We start from the raw sequence: 19,189 nt of genomic DNA, 5'->3' as shown, positions 1-19,189 counted from the left end.
TGTGCCTTTGTGCTTACTGAGTACAGTCAAACGTAGTCTTGTAAAAAGCAACAGTATGCATATTTGTGATTTTAGGAGATAATTGCTTCTGCTTGTGTTCAATAAAAAGTTCGTTTTGATTTGTGTGAATTCATCCACATCCAATCCCAGAAGCCTTTCTCAGTTTTGGCTGAGTCTGTTTTGGCTTGAATTAGTTTGTCGTGTTGAATTGGCCCTCTTTAAGAGGGTTAAAAGACATGGATGTGATTCTCTTTCTGTTGATCATTTTGACTTGAATGAACACTTTTACTAGCATTCAATTGATCCCTGAGTAAAAGTTGGGGGAAATTTTTATTTATAGGAGTTTTATTTGAAGTTAATAGGCTTGCTATATAGTTGGGTGTGTGAATATATGCTTCGTCATCACTATTAGCTTTTGGGTCTGAAAGCAGGACTCGTTCCTGCATGTTCCATAAACAGTTTTTCAACTATCATTACCCAGCTTGATCTTGCAAACAACACTGGTTTAATCATATGATCATAATTTAACAATTGTCTCACTGTTGCTGAATCCAAAGTGTTCGACAATGGTCTGTGAATAATATCTGCAAAAACAAAAATGTCATAAGTCTCGTGGGAGAATTCAGCATCTACATTCTGTTAAAAATTCGTGCAAAGGAAATCCTGTTCAAGAGCTCCCTCTTGTTGTTAAACACACCCCTGCACTGTGAAGTGCTAGACAAAATGGCTTTTGTTCTGGGTATTAAAAATAAAAGGGCAATATGAAACCGAGACAGATTTTAGGGTCGTTTCTCCTGAACAAGCTGATTATCGTCTGCAGTCTGGTATTTTAATTGAGATTAAGTTGAGGCAAAGTTGGAAATTGTTGGAAATTGTGGCAGCTGCTATGCCATTCTGCCTAGATGCTATGCTTAAGTGATGGTAATCTAAGTTGTCTTGCTGTCTGTTTAGAGTCAGGAGTTTAAATTAAATTAGCACCGCCCTCTACCTTAGTCTCTCACGGAAGACTTTATCGCTTTATCTTACTAGCACTTTGATTCTATGACTAAAGAGACACTCACTTGGATATTGTTCAGATGAAGCTGTCCAGAAATTGAGATTTTTCAAGAATATCATTCTGAGAAAAATTACCATATAAAATAAGATTCTGTTATATTACTGAGACTGCCATTTTATCCTGTTAGGGTGTCGTGTAGCGTTTATGCATTCAGAGGTACATGTTAAGGAGTCAAAGGGGCTTAACACTAACATTTCATTTTAATAACATTATCTCCAGTTTTGGAAGTTAACACCTGATTGGTGTACTGTACCTTAATAAGAACAAACACTATCATTATTAAACTATCTGCCATGTGCCAAATGAACACAACAATGCATTGTCCTATTCCACTCAGCTCATTCGTATTAATAGAAACTGAAGTGGAGAGTAGAGTTATGATTGACAGTCTTGCTCACTAACAAAGCTTCCCTTTCCCCAACTCTCTCTCTCTCTCAGGTACAAAGTCATTCAACATGATGTCCCCAACTGGTGACAATTCAGAACTGCTGGCAGAAATCAAAGCAGGGAAGAGTCTGAAGCCAACGCCACACAGCAGAGGATTTACAACAGTCTTTTCCAACAGCGGGCACCAAGGGCAAAATGTGAGTGCGTTATATCACTGTTCACAGCGGTATCTTGATTTTAGAGTAAAAAAACTCTTAGTACTTGCACACAGTAGCTAGCAAAAGAGTTTTATCTTGTAATCTCCCCAGATCCACCTTGGTGTCCTCCCCAAGGTGTATCTGGGTTTGACTGATTGAGGTGACTGAAGGCACGCTTACACACTGCAGTAAGTCTGATATACCTTATCTATACAAGCCCCATTTAAATGGGGTTTGTTCGGTGCTGATGACCTGGCAAGTCAGCCGATGGCACTGGTATTGACAAAGATGGCTCCTTTAATGTACTGTAGGTCCTCAGGCACATGCCGATTCATGTATTGTCTCCCTGCTTCACATACATGACTATATCCTTCTCTTTGAGGATACAAAGTAGCTGAGGGATGGAGTTGGTTTTGTCTATTTTAGTGATATTCAAACTTACACCTACAAAATACAGGGTACCTCCTAGTAGCCTTAAGCACTATGTTAGTTGCATCAGGTTAAAGACAAGATGTAATACTTCCTTTTTCCTTTATAAGACAATTTTCCATTAAAATACTTCATTCCACTGTATTGGATATTACAGAGTATAGGGTGCTGCAATTTATAAGAAACGGTATCTTTTTCCTTAAATTGCACAAGAATATTAATGGTTTATTTTCAAAATAGCATGCCACATTGCCTTTTGATCATTTCTAATAAAAGTGTTTTTAACTGCGGTTGGTTTATGATACTAAAACCACAAAACACTACAGCCATAGCCCAACTTAATTTTGATTCAATACTCATTGTACAGTAATTGCCTATGATCTTTGATATACTTGTTATGTAACCGTGTCCTTTTATGCTGAAAGTATGGAATGAACACAAGTTCCACAATACTAAAAAATTAAAAACATTTTTCTTCAGCACCTAAAACATAGGGAATTGTGGTGTACTGTAATGCAACACCGGTTTGATTTATTTTTTATATCCTGTACAATTATAAATGTTATAAAATATAAAATGTTAATGTTTCCTAAGCCTCCCTGATATGACATGTTCTTAATGGAAAACTAAAAAAATGTTTTCAGTTTACTCAGTAGTCTTAAAGAACTAATTTCTCAGGCTTGTGTTTGCACATCAATTTAGCATAATCCTGCTCTCAATTCAGAAAAAAATACCTGGACTTTCATTTGAGAAAATTGAAGTCATTGTTAAAATTTGAAAAGGATAAGAATAAGCATTTATAATCCCCCTTGTTCCCACATGACTAAAGGTCCATGTAGCCAGTCTGACAACCACACATAGGAAAAGTGATCTTGCTTTTAGCTGCGCTGTTCTGTTTGTTGACAGCCATTTGCATTGTACATCTGGTTGGTAAGAACCGAAGGATTGAGTAATGACTCATGTCATTCCTGATCAACTTTTAAACTTGCGTGATAAAGAGCATAGAAGGAGAAGCTCAATGGCCTGCTCCAGATTGCTGTTGCTCACATAACAGCAGCAGTGTTTGCCTCTGTTACTTGCATAACTACCTCCTGACTAGAAAGCTGCAGCCCAGCAATTAGAAATAATAAGCAATTATGATGTTGGGATTGTGGCACGCAAACAGTTTTATGGGTTCATCAGGAAGGATTATATTTCTTAATGGAGAGATACTCCATCGAAGCAATTAGGGTTTTTACTTGCATATTATTGGGAAGCTTTTCTTAGTATTACATTTAGTAGGAGAGGTTTTGAACGTTATCTTTGGATGTTATGTTTTATTTTACAAGCTATTGCTCCACTAAATACTTTGTAATCATTCACCTAAGGCTGTCTGAAACTGGTATCTTCATTGTATCCTTTAATTAGGACTGCTTTAGTTATAAGCATTCTCATACTCTTACAGGGAAATCGAAGTCCATTCTTTATCATTACCGGTAGTCCTAGTGATTATCAATTCTATTTATGTTACCTTCTAGTGCATCTGTTTTAAAGCCCTGAAGATTTAAGTTTCTAAAATTCTTCTGCAGTCAAGACTGGAGAGTATGAACCCATCCTGCAAACTGGATTTTAAATACTTAAAGCCACCTACATTTCCTTTTGAGTGAAGAGATTTCTGTTGAGGAAAGCTACCTTCACCCACCCAATACTGCTCTCTACATGGGTGGTATCTGCCTAGGTATTGCCCTTTCAACAGGCTCTGATATCAGTCAATCCAATAGCATGGCTCTCTGCCTAATTGTCGTCACTGTATCATTGCAGGCAGAGACCCCTACATCTCCGCCCCCAGCTCCCAACTCTCCACCCACCTCCTCCCCCAGTCCCACAGAGCCACCCACACCCTCCACATCTGCCCCAGGCAGTACCCTGGCCCCCAGGGCTGCAGCTACGAGCTCGGAGCAGCTCTTCCCCATGGTGAACGGCAACGCAGAGCCCAAGCTGGGCCGCCAGGGGAGCCTGGTGGACGTGGAGACGCTGGTGCCCACCCTCGACGAGCAGGGCAGGCCCATCCCCGAGTGGAAAAGACAGGTGATGGTGCGCAAGATGCAGATGAAGATGCAAGAGGAGGAGGAGCTCAAACGGAAGGTATGTCGAGCGAGACCGGGCGGATGGAGGGCTCAGGCATCCCTGTTTTCTCGGGTTTATGCTGCAAGTCAGCTAGTAGGCCTCTTTCCCTAGACACCTAAAGGTCTCAAAAGAGGAGCAGCATTTCCTCTCAGAAACCAGGGATCGGGAGCTGAGTGGATCCATTGATGTGTGATGTGCTGTTGAACTGCATGAACCTGCTTTTGCTCTCTTTTCGATAACTCAACTGTGAATGGAGTTTCAGAACAGTCCAGATCCTTCCCTGAGCTCAGAACCAGGAGCTTCATTTTATACCTTTGATTTTTGAACTCAAGCACCCAAAAGACAGACGGTGTCTTGCCTAATTCGATATAGAATGTAAAAGTGTCTTTGAAGAACATTACTTACACCTCCTATATGTACCAATATGATTTTTCACGTGAAGTTTCCTCTCCATAGAACAAAGTTAACGTAATACCCACTTTTAAATTGGGGAACCTAGGAAAGTGGGAAATTAGTTTGTCCAAAAATGAAAGGAGACCATTAAAATAATAACTTGACTGCAGCACCAGACAGGGGAAGTAATATTATCAGAGCAGTCAGTGCTTACTGCTTTGAAGAATGCACTGTCTCTTTGCATGGGCATCCTGAGAGATGAAAATAATAAAGGATTGCTCTCAACGCTAGACAGGGCAAGGACAGAGGTGGCAGAATCCTGAGTTGTGTGATGCCAGGGCTTAATCCAAAGGAAATCCTGTTGCTTATTCGATGCAGTGTTAAGCATTGTCAGGATTTAGGGCTATCGGCAACCCCGACTGTATGTAGAGCCAGCACTGGCTGCCAGTTAGTCTGTCATCATTAAGACACAGAGGTGCCCCTGATCCCTTGCTTATTTAATCCAGTTAGTGAGAAGGTGCTAGGAGAAGGCAGAGTCACAAACAGAAGGTGTGCAAATCCACTCTGTTTCAACAAGACCATAGAACGGATAGAAAATGGCAGTCAAGAACATAGCTTAGAGCTCCGAACAAATATCTAGAAGGTTATGGGTTCAAATCCCAATTGAGACATTAACGCTTGAACAAGGTACTTCCCTCAGATTGTTCCAGTAAAATACTCAGTGCCCTTGTACGTTCCTTTAGATAAAATTATGATTTAGTAATAACAGACTTCATGTATGTGAACATGCAGACAGTCTGCAGTTGGAGTGGGGGATTAGCTTCTGAAAATGCTCACTGAATGCTTTTTTTGGCATCACTTATTTGTGCACCAATTTGATCTTTGTTTAGTTGTTATATATAATGAATTGAACACCTTTCCACCTGTTCATGGTCTAATTATTTAATAACTGTTTTTCAAAACATAATTAAAAACTCAGAGAAGGCTTAAAGTGTATTTTGCCGTAATAAAAACCTTGATAAAATCATATTTTGCTTCATGCTAAATAAGGAGTAAAAGAAGGCTTTAAATGGACTGTTTGTTTTTTGAAAATTGAGATAACATAGAAGCCCTCTATGCTTTTTACTTCTTGTTTTCTATTATCTGTCAGGATTATAGTGGATGCTTTCCGTCCATATCATTTTCACTGTAATCATCTGTCATTTCACTGGAAGTGAAGTTCAAAACATGCGCTCTGCTTTTTGTAAGTGTGGGTGCAGAACATGGAACAGCCAACTGCCTTTCTTACATGCCATAACTACAGTTTCTATGCATGTTTCTCCGCACCCATGAATGTGAAAGTGGCATTCTTACAGTGAAAGCCATTTTAAACTTTTCTCCCATTTGTGCATGCCTTTGAGCTGTGTGAGATGCCACCACTTTATTGAGTGACTTGTCTGTGTGGTGCAGATACATTGAAGATGCAGTATCTATTCCAAGCTAGCCTCCAGACTATGAGAAGTTCAGTCACAAGGTTAATGACTCTTGTTGGACACAATGGAGATGCCAGTTACAGTGATATTAGAGAGGCAGCTATGTGGTGAGGATATACTGCAGCTCTCAATACTTACATGTCGATTCAGTGGTGTGATGCAAGGCCCATGCACACTACTGTCTGAGAAGTAAGTGTACTCTCAGTCAAGCCTAGGTGCTGTTGCTGAATAGGAATATGTTTTTCTTTGTTTTCCTTTATGTCCTTAACTGTTCCAGAGTGTTGTAAAACTAATTGTGTAGTTTGTGGTTTCACTTCATTCTTGTGACCTCATCTCCATGAGATTCTTTACTGGGGTGTTTCAGTGCTTATGTGTGTTGTAGCTAGATCAAGAGGCTTTTGTAATGCTTTTCAAAACACCTTTTAAGAACAAGAAAGGTTACAAACTAAAGGAAGCCATTCAGCGCATCTAGCTTGTTTGGTTGCAAAAAGTTTTTAAAAGAAAGGTTGGACAACTCTATTAAGGGCTCCAAAGCCCCCTCGTTTTCTTCCATGGTGGTAAATGATCTGTTAGTTCCAAGTTTTAATCAAGTGCTGATTACAAAGAGTCTGAAAACTACAAGGATACAAACATGGAGGATAAGAGTTGTCCATCCCTGCTTTAAACAATGTGTGAATTTGCTTAACTCTGGAAATAGAGCTGGTTAAGCATTGTTGCTCCACGACAAGCACTACTTACTGTCAAGAAGCTCTGTTCTGCTCCTATCCTTGTTCCATTACTCATTTTCCAACTTTTTCTTACTGAAGCCTCCAATCTCTCCCTCCAGAGGCAATATCATTGCACCACTAAATCCATGTAAAGACAATGTGTGGAGAGGAATCCATTGAAACTGTCTTCCAACAACCTGAGGGAAACATCTTCCCCCTCTCCTTTTGTTTTATCCTTCATCTAGTTTGCAGGCAGCGGGTATTATCAGCCACAAGACTGGCACTACTCCCATACCCACAATGCAATCCTGGGCCCATTTGGTGAACTAATGACAGAGAACGACCTCATTCGAATCGAGAGGCAGATTGAGAACTTGCAGGTCATGCACAAGGTCCAGAAAGTGGAAAAGGAGCTGAACCATCTTGAGCAAGAGCTCCAGCAGCTCCTGCCTGTATCTGCTGCCTTAAACCATGAGCACTTCTCTGTCAACCCCAAGAAAGTTCAGGGACAGGCTGAAGACCTCCCAGCCTGGTGTAGCAAGATTTCCACTGTGCTGAAGAGCATGGCTATTCTTCTGGCCACATTAGGGGGGAAGGAAGTAGACATCCTAGACATGATATCTCCTCGCGCCCAACATGAGGACAGTAAAATGCCAGCACAAAGCCCAGCAAGCTCTGCACCTCCTGTTTCCTCTGTCAACATAGGAAGATCCCAGTCATTTTCCACCAGAGAGGAGGTGGAAAAAGAAATCAGGCAGTGTGGTGTATCAGTGAAGAACCTTAAGGCCAATTATGAACTGCAGGGCCAATCCAGGGTTTTGGACAGCAGACCGAATCGAGTTTACAAACGCAAAAGGTCTCTGCCTATAGGAAGCGAGTCCAACAGTTATAGGTCAGAACCTATCCTAGAAGAAGACTACCTTTATGGGACTGATGAAATCCACTGGTCAAGCCACAGCCTACCAGCATCAGTGCATGACGTGTCGAGCACAAATCTTGTGAATGAGCCGACCATTGTGCCCTCTTATGCCCCATTAACCTATGTGGGTTCAGACAGCTTCTGTCAGTCAGAGATTGACCAAAGCTTGTCTGTAGACCAAGATACTGTGTTTAGCTCAGACCAACTGACTCGAAGCCTTGAGGTGCAGACAGATCTGAGTTATGTTCAAGAGTACATAGATATGAGGAAGGAACGAATTGTATTCCTGTTCCTGGAGCACTGGAGGAAATACACTTTCACAGACTCCTTCAGGAGGAAGCACATCAAGAGACGAAGGAGTGTCTCGGCGGCTATGGGGAACAGCTTTGGTGACCGGCAAACATCATACAGCAACGCGGAGATTGATCCCGAGGAACAGGTTCCTAGCGAGGATGACCGGCTCATCCACTTCATGAAGCAGAGGCAGGTGGTGGGGAAGCTGATCGGTCACTGGCGGACCATCATCAGCCAGGTTCCCACGCGGCAGATCAGGCGTCTAAGCCGCTCCCAGATGATCTACTGGCCTGAGCACTTCCTCCCACACATCAGCGGTGCCCCAGTGGACTATGAGAGTCTGACTCTGGACCTCTTCATGCTGGGTTATTTCCAGCTCCTGGAGATGAGCATGTCCCGTGCGGAGCGCAAGTTTCGCCACCTTCTCTGCTACGAGATGTTTGACCGCGTGGGCAGTTATAGCTGGGAGCTCATCCGCCAGTTCCACAAGGAAGTGATGGAGGAGATCGAGTGTGGTAAGCGGGACTGGTCAGATGGCTTTGAAGACATAAAACAGAGTTTTTTTGTGGAGGAGACCAAAGTGGCCCCTTTGGAGGTGGCAGAAGAGCCGATCCTGGATGCAAAGCCAGACTCGGAGTTTGATCCCGGGCCGCCCGAAGTGCAGGACACTCCCGAAGAACTGGGGGAGGAGCTGAAGCCTATCCTGGAAACAAGGAAGGACTCCGTCCAGCTCATCTCGGAGTTGGGAGAGTTCAGCAACGAAGAGATCTGCCGATACATAGACCGCAGCTTCTCCTTCTGGAAAGAGAAGGAAGCTGAACTTTTTGATATTTGACCTTTGGAAAACCAGGGCTGATTAGCTCAGTTATATAAAAATGTTCAAGAAATAAAGAGTTACGGTAAAAGGCGAGAAATGTAAGAGAAGAAGTAGCTGTGCTGCTTGAATAGAGTGAAAACAACTGTATTCAGAGGATCTTCTCACTGGAAATGCAACAGATGAAAGAAAAGCTCATGTTGGCCTCGCTAATACATGTACTGTAGTACATTTTGGGTGGAATGTGTGAAAGTCCACCAGGTGGCAGGACATGACATAAGGATGTGAAATTTTATTTGTATGAGCATCTGTTATATGACTAAAATGAATCAATGTTATAAGAAATGGGTCAATGATATATAAAGTTGAAACAAGTAAGTCCTGTTCAGGTTGCATAGGTACAAACTATTGTTTGGTAAAATAAAATCAGTGCAGAGTCATTGAATTAAAAAAGTGGGTTTTAATCAATCATAAAGAACAATTTGCATAATGGAATGCAAATCCAATTTAGAAGGAGCACAAAGTGAAAGCTGAGTTTACACTGGTGTAATAATAGTGCAGTGAGCAGTATAGAATCAGACTCAGTAGTCATAATTAGGACAAAAAATCTAGATTAATCAACATTTTAAAACTCACAATGAGAATCATTGTGTATAGCACAGATAAATGTAACAGTGTACTGTACACTAATGACTGTACTGTAACAGGGACAGTCAAATACGACCTTTTGTTCTATTCTGTGGGTTTGGTAAAACCAGTTCCTTATTTCGCAGCTGTGTTGATTCTAAACTAACCAAGCGATAAAGACTGGTTGTGTTTAAATGTCTGCTGTGGGCTTTTCCAGAAAGTGCTATCTGACCACCCTGTACTCTAGAACTTTTATTACTCTTTGAACCAGTATTTATAAACATTAAATTAATTAAGGAACAGTTAACGGGTTTATTCCATGCTGAAAAGAAAAGAAAGGAAACACAACCTTTTGGCCGTGAAGCCTCCTTCAGGTCTGAGTACACCTTTCTTTTCTTTTCAGCATGGAATAAACCCATTACCTTTTCCTTTGCAACCTACACATGCTGACGCAGCTACTGTACCTACAGTACTTGAACTATTAATTATGTTTCTTGTTAGTATTGTTGCCTCACAGCACTAGGGCATAGGTTTCAATTCCACCCCTGGGGTGGAGTTTGTATGCTCAGTGTTTGTGTGGGTTTCCTCCCACAGTCCAAAGACATACTGGTAGGTTAATTGGTGTGTGTGTTTGTGTCTGTGTGTGCCCTGTGATGGACTGGCATCCCATCCAGGGTGTATCCTGCCTTGTGCCCATTGCTTGCAGGGATAGGCTTCGGCTCCCACTCAGGTGCCTATCATTTTGTTATTGAGAGAATCTTAATCGGAAATGTAATTTAAATATGAAATTTCTGCATGTTATCCCAGACATGTAGAGTAGAAACTGTGCGCTAATGCAACACTAATTGTTTTAAAAAGGTTAGAAAGAATAATGGTAAATGTTTACCCTGCCAGGAGAATCAATGGGTTTTTCTGCATTGATGAAAATACTATGCTTTGTGAATACAGCTCAAAGTGGGAATAGATACGTTTCTAATGTGCTTCCTAGTACCTACAGTTTGATATTGATATGCAGTACTTTTGATTTGTTAGGGCTTATTTTTTAAAAAAAGCTGTGGACTAGGGGATATTGACCAGATGGGAAGTATACAGTATGAAGTTTATTTCAAAGAGAAGACATTTAAAAAATTCTAATTTGTTTCTAATGTTTTTTGGGGAGGCAAGGGGGTGTTTCTTTGTGTGTATATGTTTGTATTGGGCTCCATGCATGTTTTGGGTTTCATTTTTTTAATTTAAGAGTGGGAGAACTTGTAAGACTTCTGGAGTATTTCCCCCCATGGTGCAGTGTGTCACTCAAGGTCTAGTGTGCTTGCCTGGAGTACAGTTGTTTAAAAGAAGGATTGGCTGACAGAGCAGGAGCAGCACAGAGGTAAAAAGCCAGTGAAGTGTTTCTCAACAAGATCAGGGAAGCAATGCGTTTCTTTCTTCATTTTTAGAGTGATTTATTTTCCTTTGTGTTCTTTGTTGTGCATTAACATTTGTATGCTTGATAATGTTTTAAAGCCCAAATGTCAAGGCTGTTGCAGTTGTTTGTCTGCACATTTCAGTGGCTTATCCGTACAATGTGGATACATATTTCTTAGTTGGACTGGCATAAGGCACACTGCATACAACATACTGTAATTGTGCAGTAGTAGCTTGCTTGGAATGGAGCTGGTGGTTTCTCAGCTGTCTCAACATGGCTGTGTCTTAAGCCATTACTAAGAAAACCCTAATTAGATCAATCCTCCTAATCATCTACAGTAGTTATACAGTGGCTGGTTCCTTTGTTTCCATTTAGTATACTTGGCTTCAGTTACTGTATGATTATTTTAGCACCTAGATGAAATGTGTGTCCTCTAAGTTTGAATTTTGATGTGTGCTGCTGGTGTGTATTTGGAACCTAGTCACAACGATGTCTTGTGAATAAAATTTATTTGCATTAACAGTTTTATTAAGTTGTTTGTTTTGTTTGTGCTCTACTTCAAAAATGTAAAGCCAGACATCTGAGCTGGAGTACTATTTTGGGTGCTGTAGAACAGCTTGAGAACAACTTCCTTTTGCCTTCTATTTAACTTGGTAAAACAAAACCCAGTTCTTCTGATAAAATTGGACATTAACAGACCAAGTGCATTCTTATGAGATGGGAATCAACTTGGAAAGTTAGGTCTAGTTTAATATTTCTCTAGCAAAGCCTTTGTGGATTCCTGGTCTTTGAAACATCACAGGTCTGTAGTAAAACAAAGCAGTTCCTGCTTTATGTACTGTATCATGCAGTTGTTGGGTATTGGGTGTCCAAGAGATGCCTAACTTAGTGTCTCCTAAATTGGCCCTTTATCTGAATAAAGGAAACACTGAAAAAAATACTGAGAAGATTGGTTTTGATTATCCAACAAGAAAATAAAGCAGGGCTTGTCACATAAGAATCCCTTGAGTGTCTCTTTAAAGAAAAGATTAGCAATAAGGTCGTTTTTTATTTGTACTGTGCGAGTTGAAAGCCAAAAGTCAGTGTGTGCCTTGAACAATGATCTTGGATCCAACCTTCTTACAAGGCTTAGCTGACATACTGCACTGAGCCTCCACTTCTGTCATGAAGCATATGGCTTGTTCAATGAATTGCATCCCTCTCCTGTGTGACATTAACCCTGTTAGTGTCACGTCCTATCCTGCTAACCAGGGCTTACTGCAGCTGGAAGGAGATCACTTCAACAGACAACTTCTGATCTTCTTTTAGCCAATCGGAGGCAAAGAGGGTTTCTTCTTTTAACTATAGAGACGGATGCTTAAATCGGAGTTCAAGCTGGTGTCAAGACAATTGACCTATTGAGGGTAAATCAGTGTGTAGTAGCTCCTTAACCTAGAAAACTGACGTAAGCATTCACAGTACTTTCTGATGCAGATGGCTGTACTTTCTTTATCGTGCTCCAGCGACTAAATGGCAGATGAGACTGCAGTGGGAAATGATCGTGCACTTTCCACCTATGGATTTCCTCTTCATCAATACCTCGAGCTTTAGACCTAAAAAACAAAAAAACCTAAAAGAAAAGAGAAAATGCCTGCATATCTTAAGTACTCCTGGAATGCCTGCTCACAGGTGTCTGCAGGGTTGTACTTCTTAGCTAAAACAGAAATGTCTTAAAGCTGTGGCTGAAACAACATTGACTGCATGGTTCTGAACTGTCCGAGTGAAAAAGCTTGAAGTTTTTACACATTAAAAGTTTGCTTGCAATTCTTTTGAGGAAGACAGTGCACTTTTAAGTATCCAGGAAACATTTGAAGTTCTGCTCAGAAGGTAAACAGCGTTTTAGTAAGCAGCTATGCATTTTGCCAGCTTGTCCTGCAGAATCCTTTGAAATAGCTTTTGCGAAACAAGCTGACCCGTGGATATAGAATGACATAGGTGTATACAAAGCAAATGGCAAAGCAAATTCCCTTTATCTCTGTTTCATCCTACTCCTACCCATTTTAAACCTATCATGTAGCTTTCCTTAATCCTTTTCCTCTGCATGCTGTAAAAATATCCCACTGAAAGAAACAGGTGATTTGGATGAACGAGACACTTCAGCTGTTTAATTCTCCTCCTATCATTTGTCACTCAGGGAACCTTCAACTGAAATGAAATGAGGGACAGATACCATTCAACCTGCCTAGTGCTGGTAATTGCAGATAAAACAGCCATGCTGTGAGGTAGCTAAACAATTACTGCCTAACCATGTAAAACTAGAATGTTCACTCGACCTCATTTGTAACATTAGCCCATGGTGACTCACTTTCCCTGCATCTCTGTCAACAGGTGTCTCTTCACCATGCCTATTTTTTTTTTCTCATTCTATAATTCCCAGGGGAATAATTAAAAATTAAAATTGTAGATTATCTTACCTGCAGGGGTTGGGGGTGCAGCCACTGAAAATCCTTCATGTTTGCAATCTGAGAGTAATCTTCATCTATAGTCAAGTGGAGATGAGCTGCACAGGGTACCTCCTTCTCTGAGGTAATCTGATTTCAATTTGGTAGAGTACAGTGGATAGGATTGCAAGCAGCCAATGTTATTGGGGGCTTTTGTACAACCTAAGAAAACATAGCTGCGCCTCGAGGACAACCTATCAGGTTCAACTGGAGGGAAGCAAGTGGGCATGGTGTGTAGCATGTGATTATTTTATTTGTCTGGTGTGGTCTTGAGGTCTCCTGTCTGCAATGCTTAGCCCTTTGAACTGCTTCAAGAGTTGTGATTTATACTGTACATTTTCTTGCACTGTGAAAAAAGCAGTTTTACAATGGGCCTTCTGTTCTCTGCTTAGAGTAGTGCTAATATCAATGTGACAGGGGGAGAAATCCCTTTATGTTCTTATGCATGTGCAAATAAGGAGGAAGACTTTGGCAGTCCATAAAGGAACGTAGACCTACTGTATTTATTTGCAGAAGAACTGATGGCTTTTCTGCTAAACAACACATCTACATGTAAACGTTTGTACTACAGTATGTGCATTGCTGGAAAAGCTTTGCATATTATAGTATAATATGGACTGTGCACAAGAGGTTAAAACTCAGAACCTTGTCACTTCAGGGACATAAGCACAGGGGTCAGGGCTGACATCACAGGATGTTCAATGGATCAAGCTGCATTTAATGGGGAACCAGTGGCATAGAAAAAGGGTCAATGTCTAGACCCAGCTCCTCTGAATATGAGGAAAGAGAAAAATGAATTCCCTAGGGGTGCCCAAAATAACTTCCACCAGGGCCCATACTGTACTATACCATACCATCCTGCAGATTTGTAACCTATAGCTTTTAACCACTTGACATTGTCTGAACCATTGGGAAACATGCATCTGAATTGGAAGGGTGCACTGAAAGACGCTAGCGTGCCTGAATCAGAGACTCTGGGCATCGGGGAGATGTTCTGTTTTAATCAGGATTAGCCTCGTATAAAGTCTAGGACTTTGTGTTGCAGACTGAGGAGGAGGAGGCCCGCTTGGCTGCCATGCCTGCCTGGAGGAGGGAGATCATGAAGAAAAAGATGGATGAGGAGAAGTAAGTGAGAGACAGACCTTCCCCACAGTCTGAATACCTTTCACCTTTGATCTTTCACCTTCACACTTCCTCCTCTGGTCTTTCCCATCCCTCACTTGCCTGTTGCACTGTTTGTGTCTCTGTCATTATTGCCTTTCAGTTTTTCTTGAGGACATTTATTCAGTTTCTTTTTCCCCAATTAAGTATATTGTGCATTTTAAACCATTCATCTATTCTATCTGAATTATGCAAATGCATTTTGTTTAACGAGACCATTATTCTCAGTTTTGTAGGGAGATAGTTTTGTGACTATTTTTCTTTAATTCTATGTGCTATACCTATGTATGTCAATCCAATGTTTCAACTCTACAGTATAGTTAAGTTAGAAAAAGTGCCCATTTCTAAATTCTGTATTAGAATAGTAATTTGAGTCCAACTTTATGGGTTGTTTGGTAATATGAGTTCTATAAAGTTGTATCAGACGTAATGTAGTAACATTTTTAATTTCTCAACTCCAAGAAGGCAAAGGATGGCTGTGTGTACAAACTCACAAACTCACCTGCTGTCCGTCATTGTGCTGATATCTCTTTGTGCTTCTTTCCTCTGGGTCACACAGGGAGCAAAAACGGTAAGACATTCTACCCATTCCCCAGACACTGTCCTTAAACTGCCACTTTATGAAATTGATTAGCTAATTCCTTGAGTTCAATCAATGGCGACTCAAACAGGTCTGTTTCAGTCTGGCCTGGTTGAACATGTGACCTCATGCATGACTTTAAAAGAAGTCTATGCTCACAGTAGAAACAGCGTAAGGCAGGACATTTAAGAGGAGGAAGTGCTTCTTTATACACAAGGTTTCAGGAGTGTGTTGGTGTCTTCTATCACAATAAATCAATTTTGATCTGATCAATTGGCTATTAGCAGACAAACGAGATAGATGGGCTGACCACTGTCCACTCTCATGTAGGCTTTCTTAATACAATAATAAACACAAAAACCTCACATTTTTTGGCTATACAGGAAAACTTTTTTTTTTTAGTTGGTAAAACGACATCTATATAATCTCTTCACTTTATCTGGTAGGTACTATAATGCAGTTTCTTAAACTAGAGGCTCTGACTTATTTTCATGTCAGAGAATAGCAGAAGCTGGTGGTGGCTATTGGCTGGAAGGTAGTTTGCTTCCACTAACATCAACTCTGGTCTCGTGGCAACAGAAAAGAGGAAGAAAGGATGAAAAAGGAGAAGGAAGATGAGGAGAAGAGTGAGCTGGAAAAGCTAAGGACCCTCGGCTACGACGAGACCAAGCTGGCGCCATGGCAACGGCAGATCATCTTAAAGAAAGGAGACATTGCAAAACAGTAAAGGCCTGCCTCTACTCTGACACTGCAAACCTCCCCCCCTGTCTTCACCAAACCTCCCTGTCTCCTGCTCTGAGGGGAGAACCCTCTTTTTGCCCCCTGGCCAGGGTCTGTTAGCTTGTGAACCTGGACTCTGAGAGTCTGTGGAGGGTATACATGCCTTGTGCTAGTGAGCACAGATGCACAGTACAAGACAGAAATGGTCATAGGCCCAGCATTGGATTAGCAGCCTCCATATTGTGCACCAACTTTGCACTCTACAGTCTCTTACATTGTTTAATAAGAATCATAGGAAGGTTCTACAGTGAGTACTTGCCTTTAGGTAGCATCCTGCTTCGAGACCTTTTTAGAAAAAACACTTCCTGTTAATCAAAGTACCGGCATGTTTACCGACGTGTAGGTTTTCCATTATAACCAGTTTCCAAGAAATGGAAATGCAAATAATAATTTTCAACCACTCCTCTGTGTTGTACGAATTGAAGCATTTTATCAAGAGAAGCAAATCTTTTAAAAAAAACTGCTGCGTAAGAAGCAAGCACTATCCTGCGGGGAAACGACTTGATTGGGTAGAGGCTAACGTGAGAGCATTTGTGCAGGTATAGGGCCTGGCTCCTGTCTTCCTATGCTGAGAAATACAGTGATGACCATATTATATGCACCCCATCCTTTCTGAATATTAAGCTCTTACGGTGAAACCCAGATGTGCATGCAGTTTTAACAATTTAAAGAACTTTTGTATAAGAAACAATGGTGTATGACATGTTGTTCCTTACAGTACAGTGCCAGTATTATAGGGAGCAACACAACAGAAAAGACAGTTTGCAGTCTAGAATCCTTGCTTTTCCACAGGGAAAATGCAATGGTACAGCACTTGGCTGTACTGCCAAATTAACTGTATCATGAAGTGCAGTGAAGGTATCTCCTGATGAAAACTTATACCCCTTAAACTTGGCTATTGACCAACAGTTAAGAAACGTCATATCAGTGTGCAAATCAGTCGTCTTTTAAAGCCACAAGAATTGCTGTCCTGTGTAGCAGCTCCGTTTCCAGAGGATGAGAAAGCTGGCTGACCCCTCAGCAGTTAAAGAGGTACTGAGTAAAAAGGTGAAATTGTTAATTCTTTATACTATATGCAGTTTGAACAGCAAAAAGAAACTGGAGCTTTTAAGACCAATAGTAAAAAAATAGCAGGCATAATTTAAATATCTCTGCATAAAATATTGTGTATTGTATGGATTGATAAAAAATTGAATTATGTTTTACTGAAAACTCAAATGCAACATTCTAGTTTATTATCTTTATAATCACACAAAGCAAAGCACAAAGCAAGAACACAAAGCAAAATGAAGGTGTAATTTCTAAGTTAATGACAAATTGGCCCCAACCTTATTGAATGACAGCAGAAGGCTTTATATTAATTAAAACCTCTTTCTTAGATAACAGACTATATAATCTAACATATATCGCATACAGTACGGTTGAGCAAATTCAGCAGCTGCACTGAACATCTGTATTCTTTCAAAACTCAGTTGAACAATTTCATTCTGTGGTGTCTGTCCCTATCTGACCGTTCAACAAAGTAATCTAATTTTAAATGAGCATAAGAACTGTTAACAGTAATACACCCTGTAAGCTTACATGTTAACCGTGCACAAAATTTTAATTCACTCCATGCTTTGGTTTCATAGATAATGGTTGTAGCACATACTTGATCTGTATGGGACCAAACAGAGGGGACAGATATGTCATAGAATATGGCTGGTGTACCTCACCCTTGGTTACAAAATGATTACAAAAGAGGTACCTGGGCAGCTGCACAGAAATGTGGTTCCATTTTGAAAGTTTTCCCAGTAACTGCCTGCAAGCTTTTTTTATTGCGTAGACCACTAGACTGTGCAAATTGAAACTTTAAACTATTTGCTGTAGGCATGAATCTGCCCACACCTCACGGGCCCAGAGAACTGCTGTATGAGTGTGTCTGAATGTTGTATATATGGGCTGATTTCCTGTGTACTGGCTGTAGCGCAGTAGGATAAATCAATGTGCTTTGGATGTAAATTTTTTGCAAATTAAAGATTATATAAATATATATAAAAACAGTGCATGAAATAAGGAAAATGTTTCCAAGTTTGGTAAATGTCTGGGAACATTTATCTCACCACATTGGATGCCATATTGATGTTGAAATATATATATATAAAGACGTTGTAGAACACCATTGCCATTAGTATTACTATATAGACTTGAACCCTAAATTCCCTGTGATGTTTCTTGATTCCGTTGTTACTTTTTTCAGCCTTGCTTATGTAGCATTTTGGTATATTTGTGTAAAAAACATTAAAGAAAAGAAAAAGGAGTTTTCTGACTGTCTCTTGCAATTCAATAAATTCAGAATCATACTTGTTATGCCTGGGAGATTCTGTAAAGAAAGAAGTTTTAAGCCGTTTGAATCAACTCAAGGCTTTGAATTTCTAGCCAGGAAGCGGACACCAAGTACACAAAGGTATGTATCAATACACACCAGAACTGTGGCTAAGCAGCCACGACGAATTATGCCATTCATAGTGATCGGAACCTTAAGAGCAAACATGGAATTGATGTCAAGTCAGTAAGCGTTTCCCTCTCCTCTCCACACTGTATTCCACTTTAGATGGCACCTTTGGCATGATTATGTCTTTGACCATGTTAATTACTAGTCAACAGCAAATCAAACTACATACTACATTCGAGTTCTTGATACTGGAGTATGGAAGTTTGTTGAGCTGTGTACTGTATTATTGTGCAGCCTCTCGGCTTCTTTTGAGTCCCAGTGCATCAGTTCTACACTCAAGACTGATTAAAGTAAGGTATATACTGTAGGTAATTGGCAGATACTGTAAACTGCCTAATTTGTGCATTATTAAAAAACTGGCTATTCATTTTGAAGTAGTAGTATATTTGCCATGTGAAAAGTGACACAGGCGTACAATATGGTTGTGCCTTTTGCACTGCATCTTTTTAAAACACATTTTTTAAACACGGTTTAAAAACACATTTGAAAGAGATAAAGCACATACTGTACACACAGAAGACTGGACATAAACTCTGAATTTTCATTTTTATTGCTTAATACTGAACTTGTACATGCAATCAAATGAACAGCAATGAGTGGCCGCAGCTTAAGTGTTTAAATGCATTGTTCTCTTTCACATCTAGGAAAAGACACTTTGTATGTGAAGTATGTCTGCTTACTGGCCAGAGGCAGTTTAAACTGTTTGGATGTGCTGTGCGATACCTCTGAAAATTATCTATAGCAGCCTTCCTCGTGCATCCACGTAATTGTAAGATTCTGTTTCCAAGAAATACCGCAGTTGCAATTAAAAGTTTTCTCAAAACAACTCAGAACAAGGATTCTTTAGATAAGGACAGTGATGTGGGGACAGCTTTACTCAAACAGAA

The 19,189-nt window shown here is 40.4% G+C and overlaps 2 protein-coding genes across 5 annotated transcripts in view; both read left to right on the top strand.

Annotated features, from left to right (window-relative positions):
- espn (espin) overlaps window positions 1-18,107 on the top strand; it is a 62,744-nt gene extending 44,637 nt beyond the window's left edge. For 3 of the 4 annotated variants that reach the window (XM_088617110.1, XM_088617112.1, XM_088617109.1), the window contains 5 exons: window positions 1,496-1,641; window positions 3,871-4,194; window positions 14,333-14,414; window positions 15,001-15,019; window positions 15,608-18,107. In XM_088617110.1, the coding sequence (XP_088473236.1) occupies window positions 1,496-1,641; window positions 3,871-4,194; window positions 14,333-14,414; window positions 15,001-15,019; window positions 15,608-15,755 (719 nt within the window). In that variant the 3' untranslated portion in view covers window positions 15,756-18,107. The remainder of the gene's footprint in view (window positions 1-1,495; window positions 1,642-3,870; window positions 4,195-14,332; window positions 14,415-15,000; window positions 15,020-15,607) is intronic. The other variant, XM_088617111.1, reaches the window with a different exon arrangement.
- Window positions 4,210-14,413, top strand: LOC148642086 (espin-like protein). The gene has a single exon (XM_088617117.1). The coding sequence runs from the start codon at window positions 7,078-7,080 to the stop codon at window positions 8,794-8,796; it is 1,719 nt and encodes a 572-aa protein (XP_088473243.1). The 5' UTR covers window positions 4,210-7,077; the 3' UTR covers window positions 8,797-14,413.
- Window positions 18,108-19,189: the final 1,082 nt, after the last annotated feature.

The sequence above is a fragment of the Lepisosteus platostomus genome, chromosome 23, assembly GCF_059453375.1.
Source record: "Lepisosteus platostomus isolate fLepPlt1 chromosome 23, fLepPlt1.hap1, whole genome shotgun sequence".
Lineage (NCBI taxonomy): Eukaryota > Metazoa > Chordata > Actinopteri > Semionotiformes > Lepisosteidae > Lepisosteus > Lepisosteus platostomus.
Note: the sequence above shows the minus strand (reverse complement) of the source record. Positions and strands in the feature narration are given on the sequence as shown.

What these genes read in the sequence shown, in the direction of transcription:
- LOC148642086 (XM_088617117.1), top strand. Translation starts at nt 7,078, where the DNA reads ATGACAGAGAACGACCTCATTCGAATCGAGAGGCAGATTGAGAACTTG.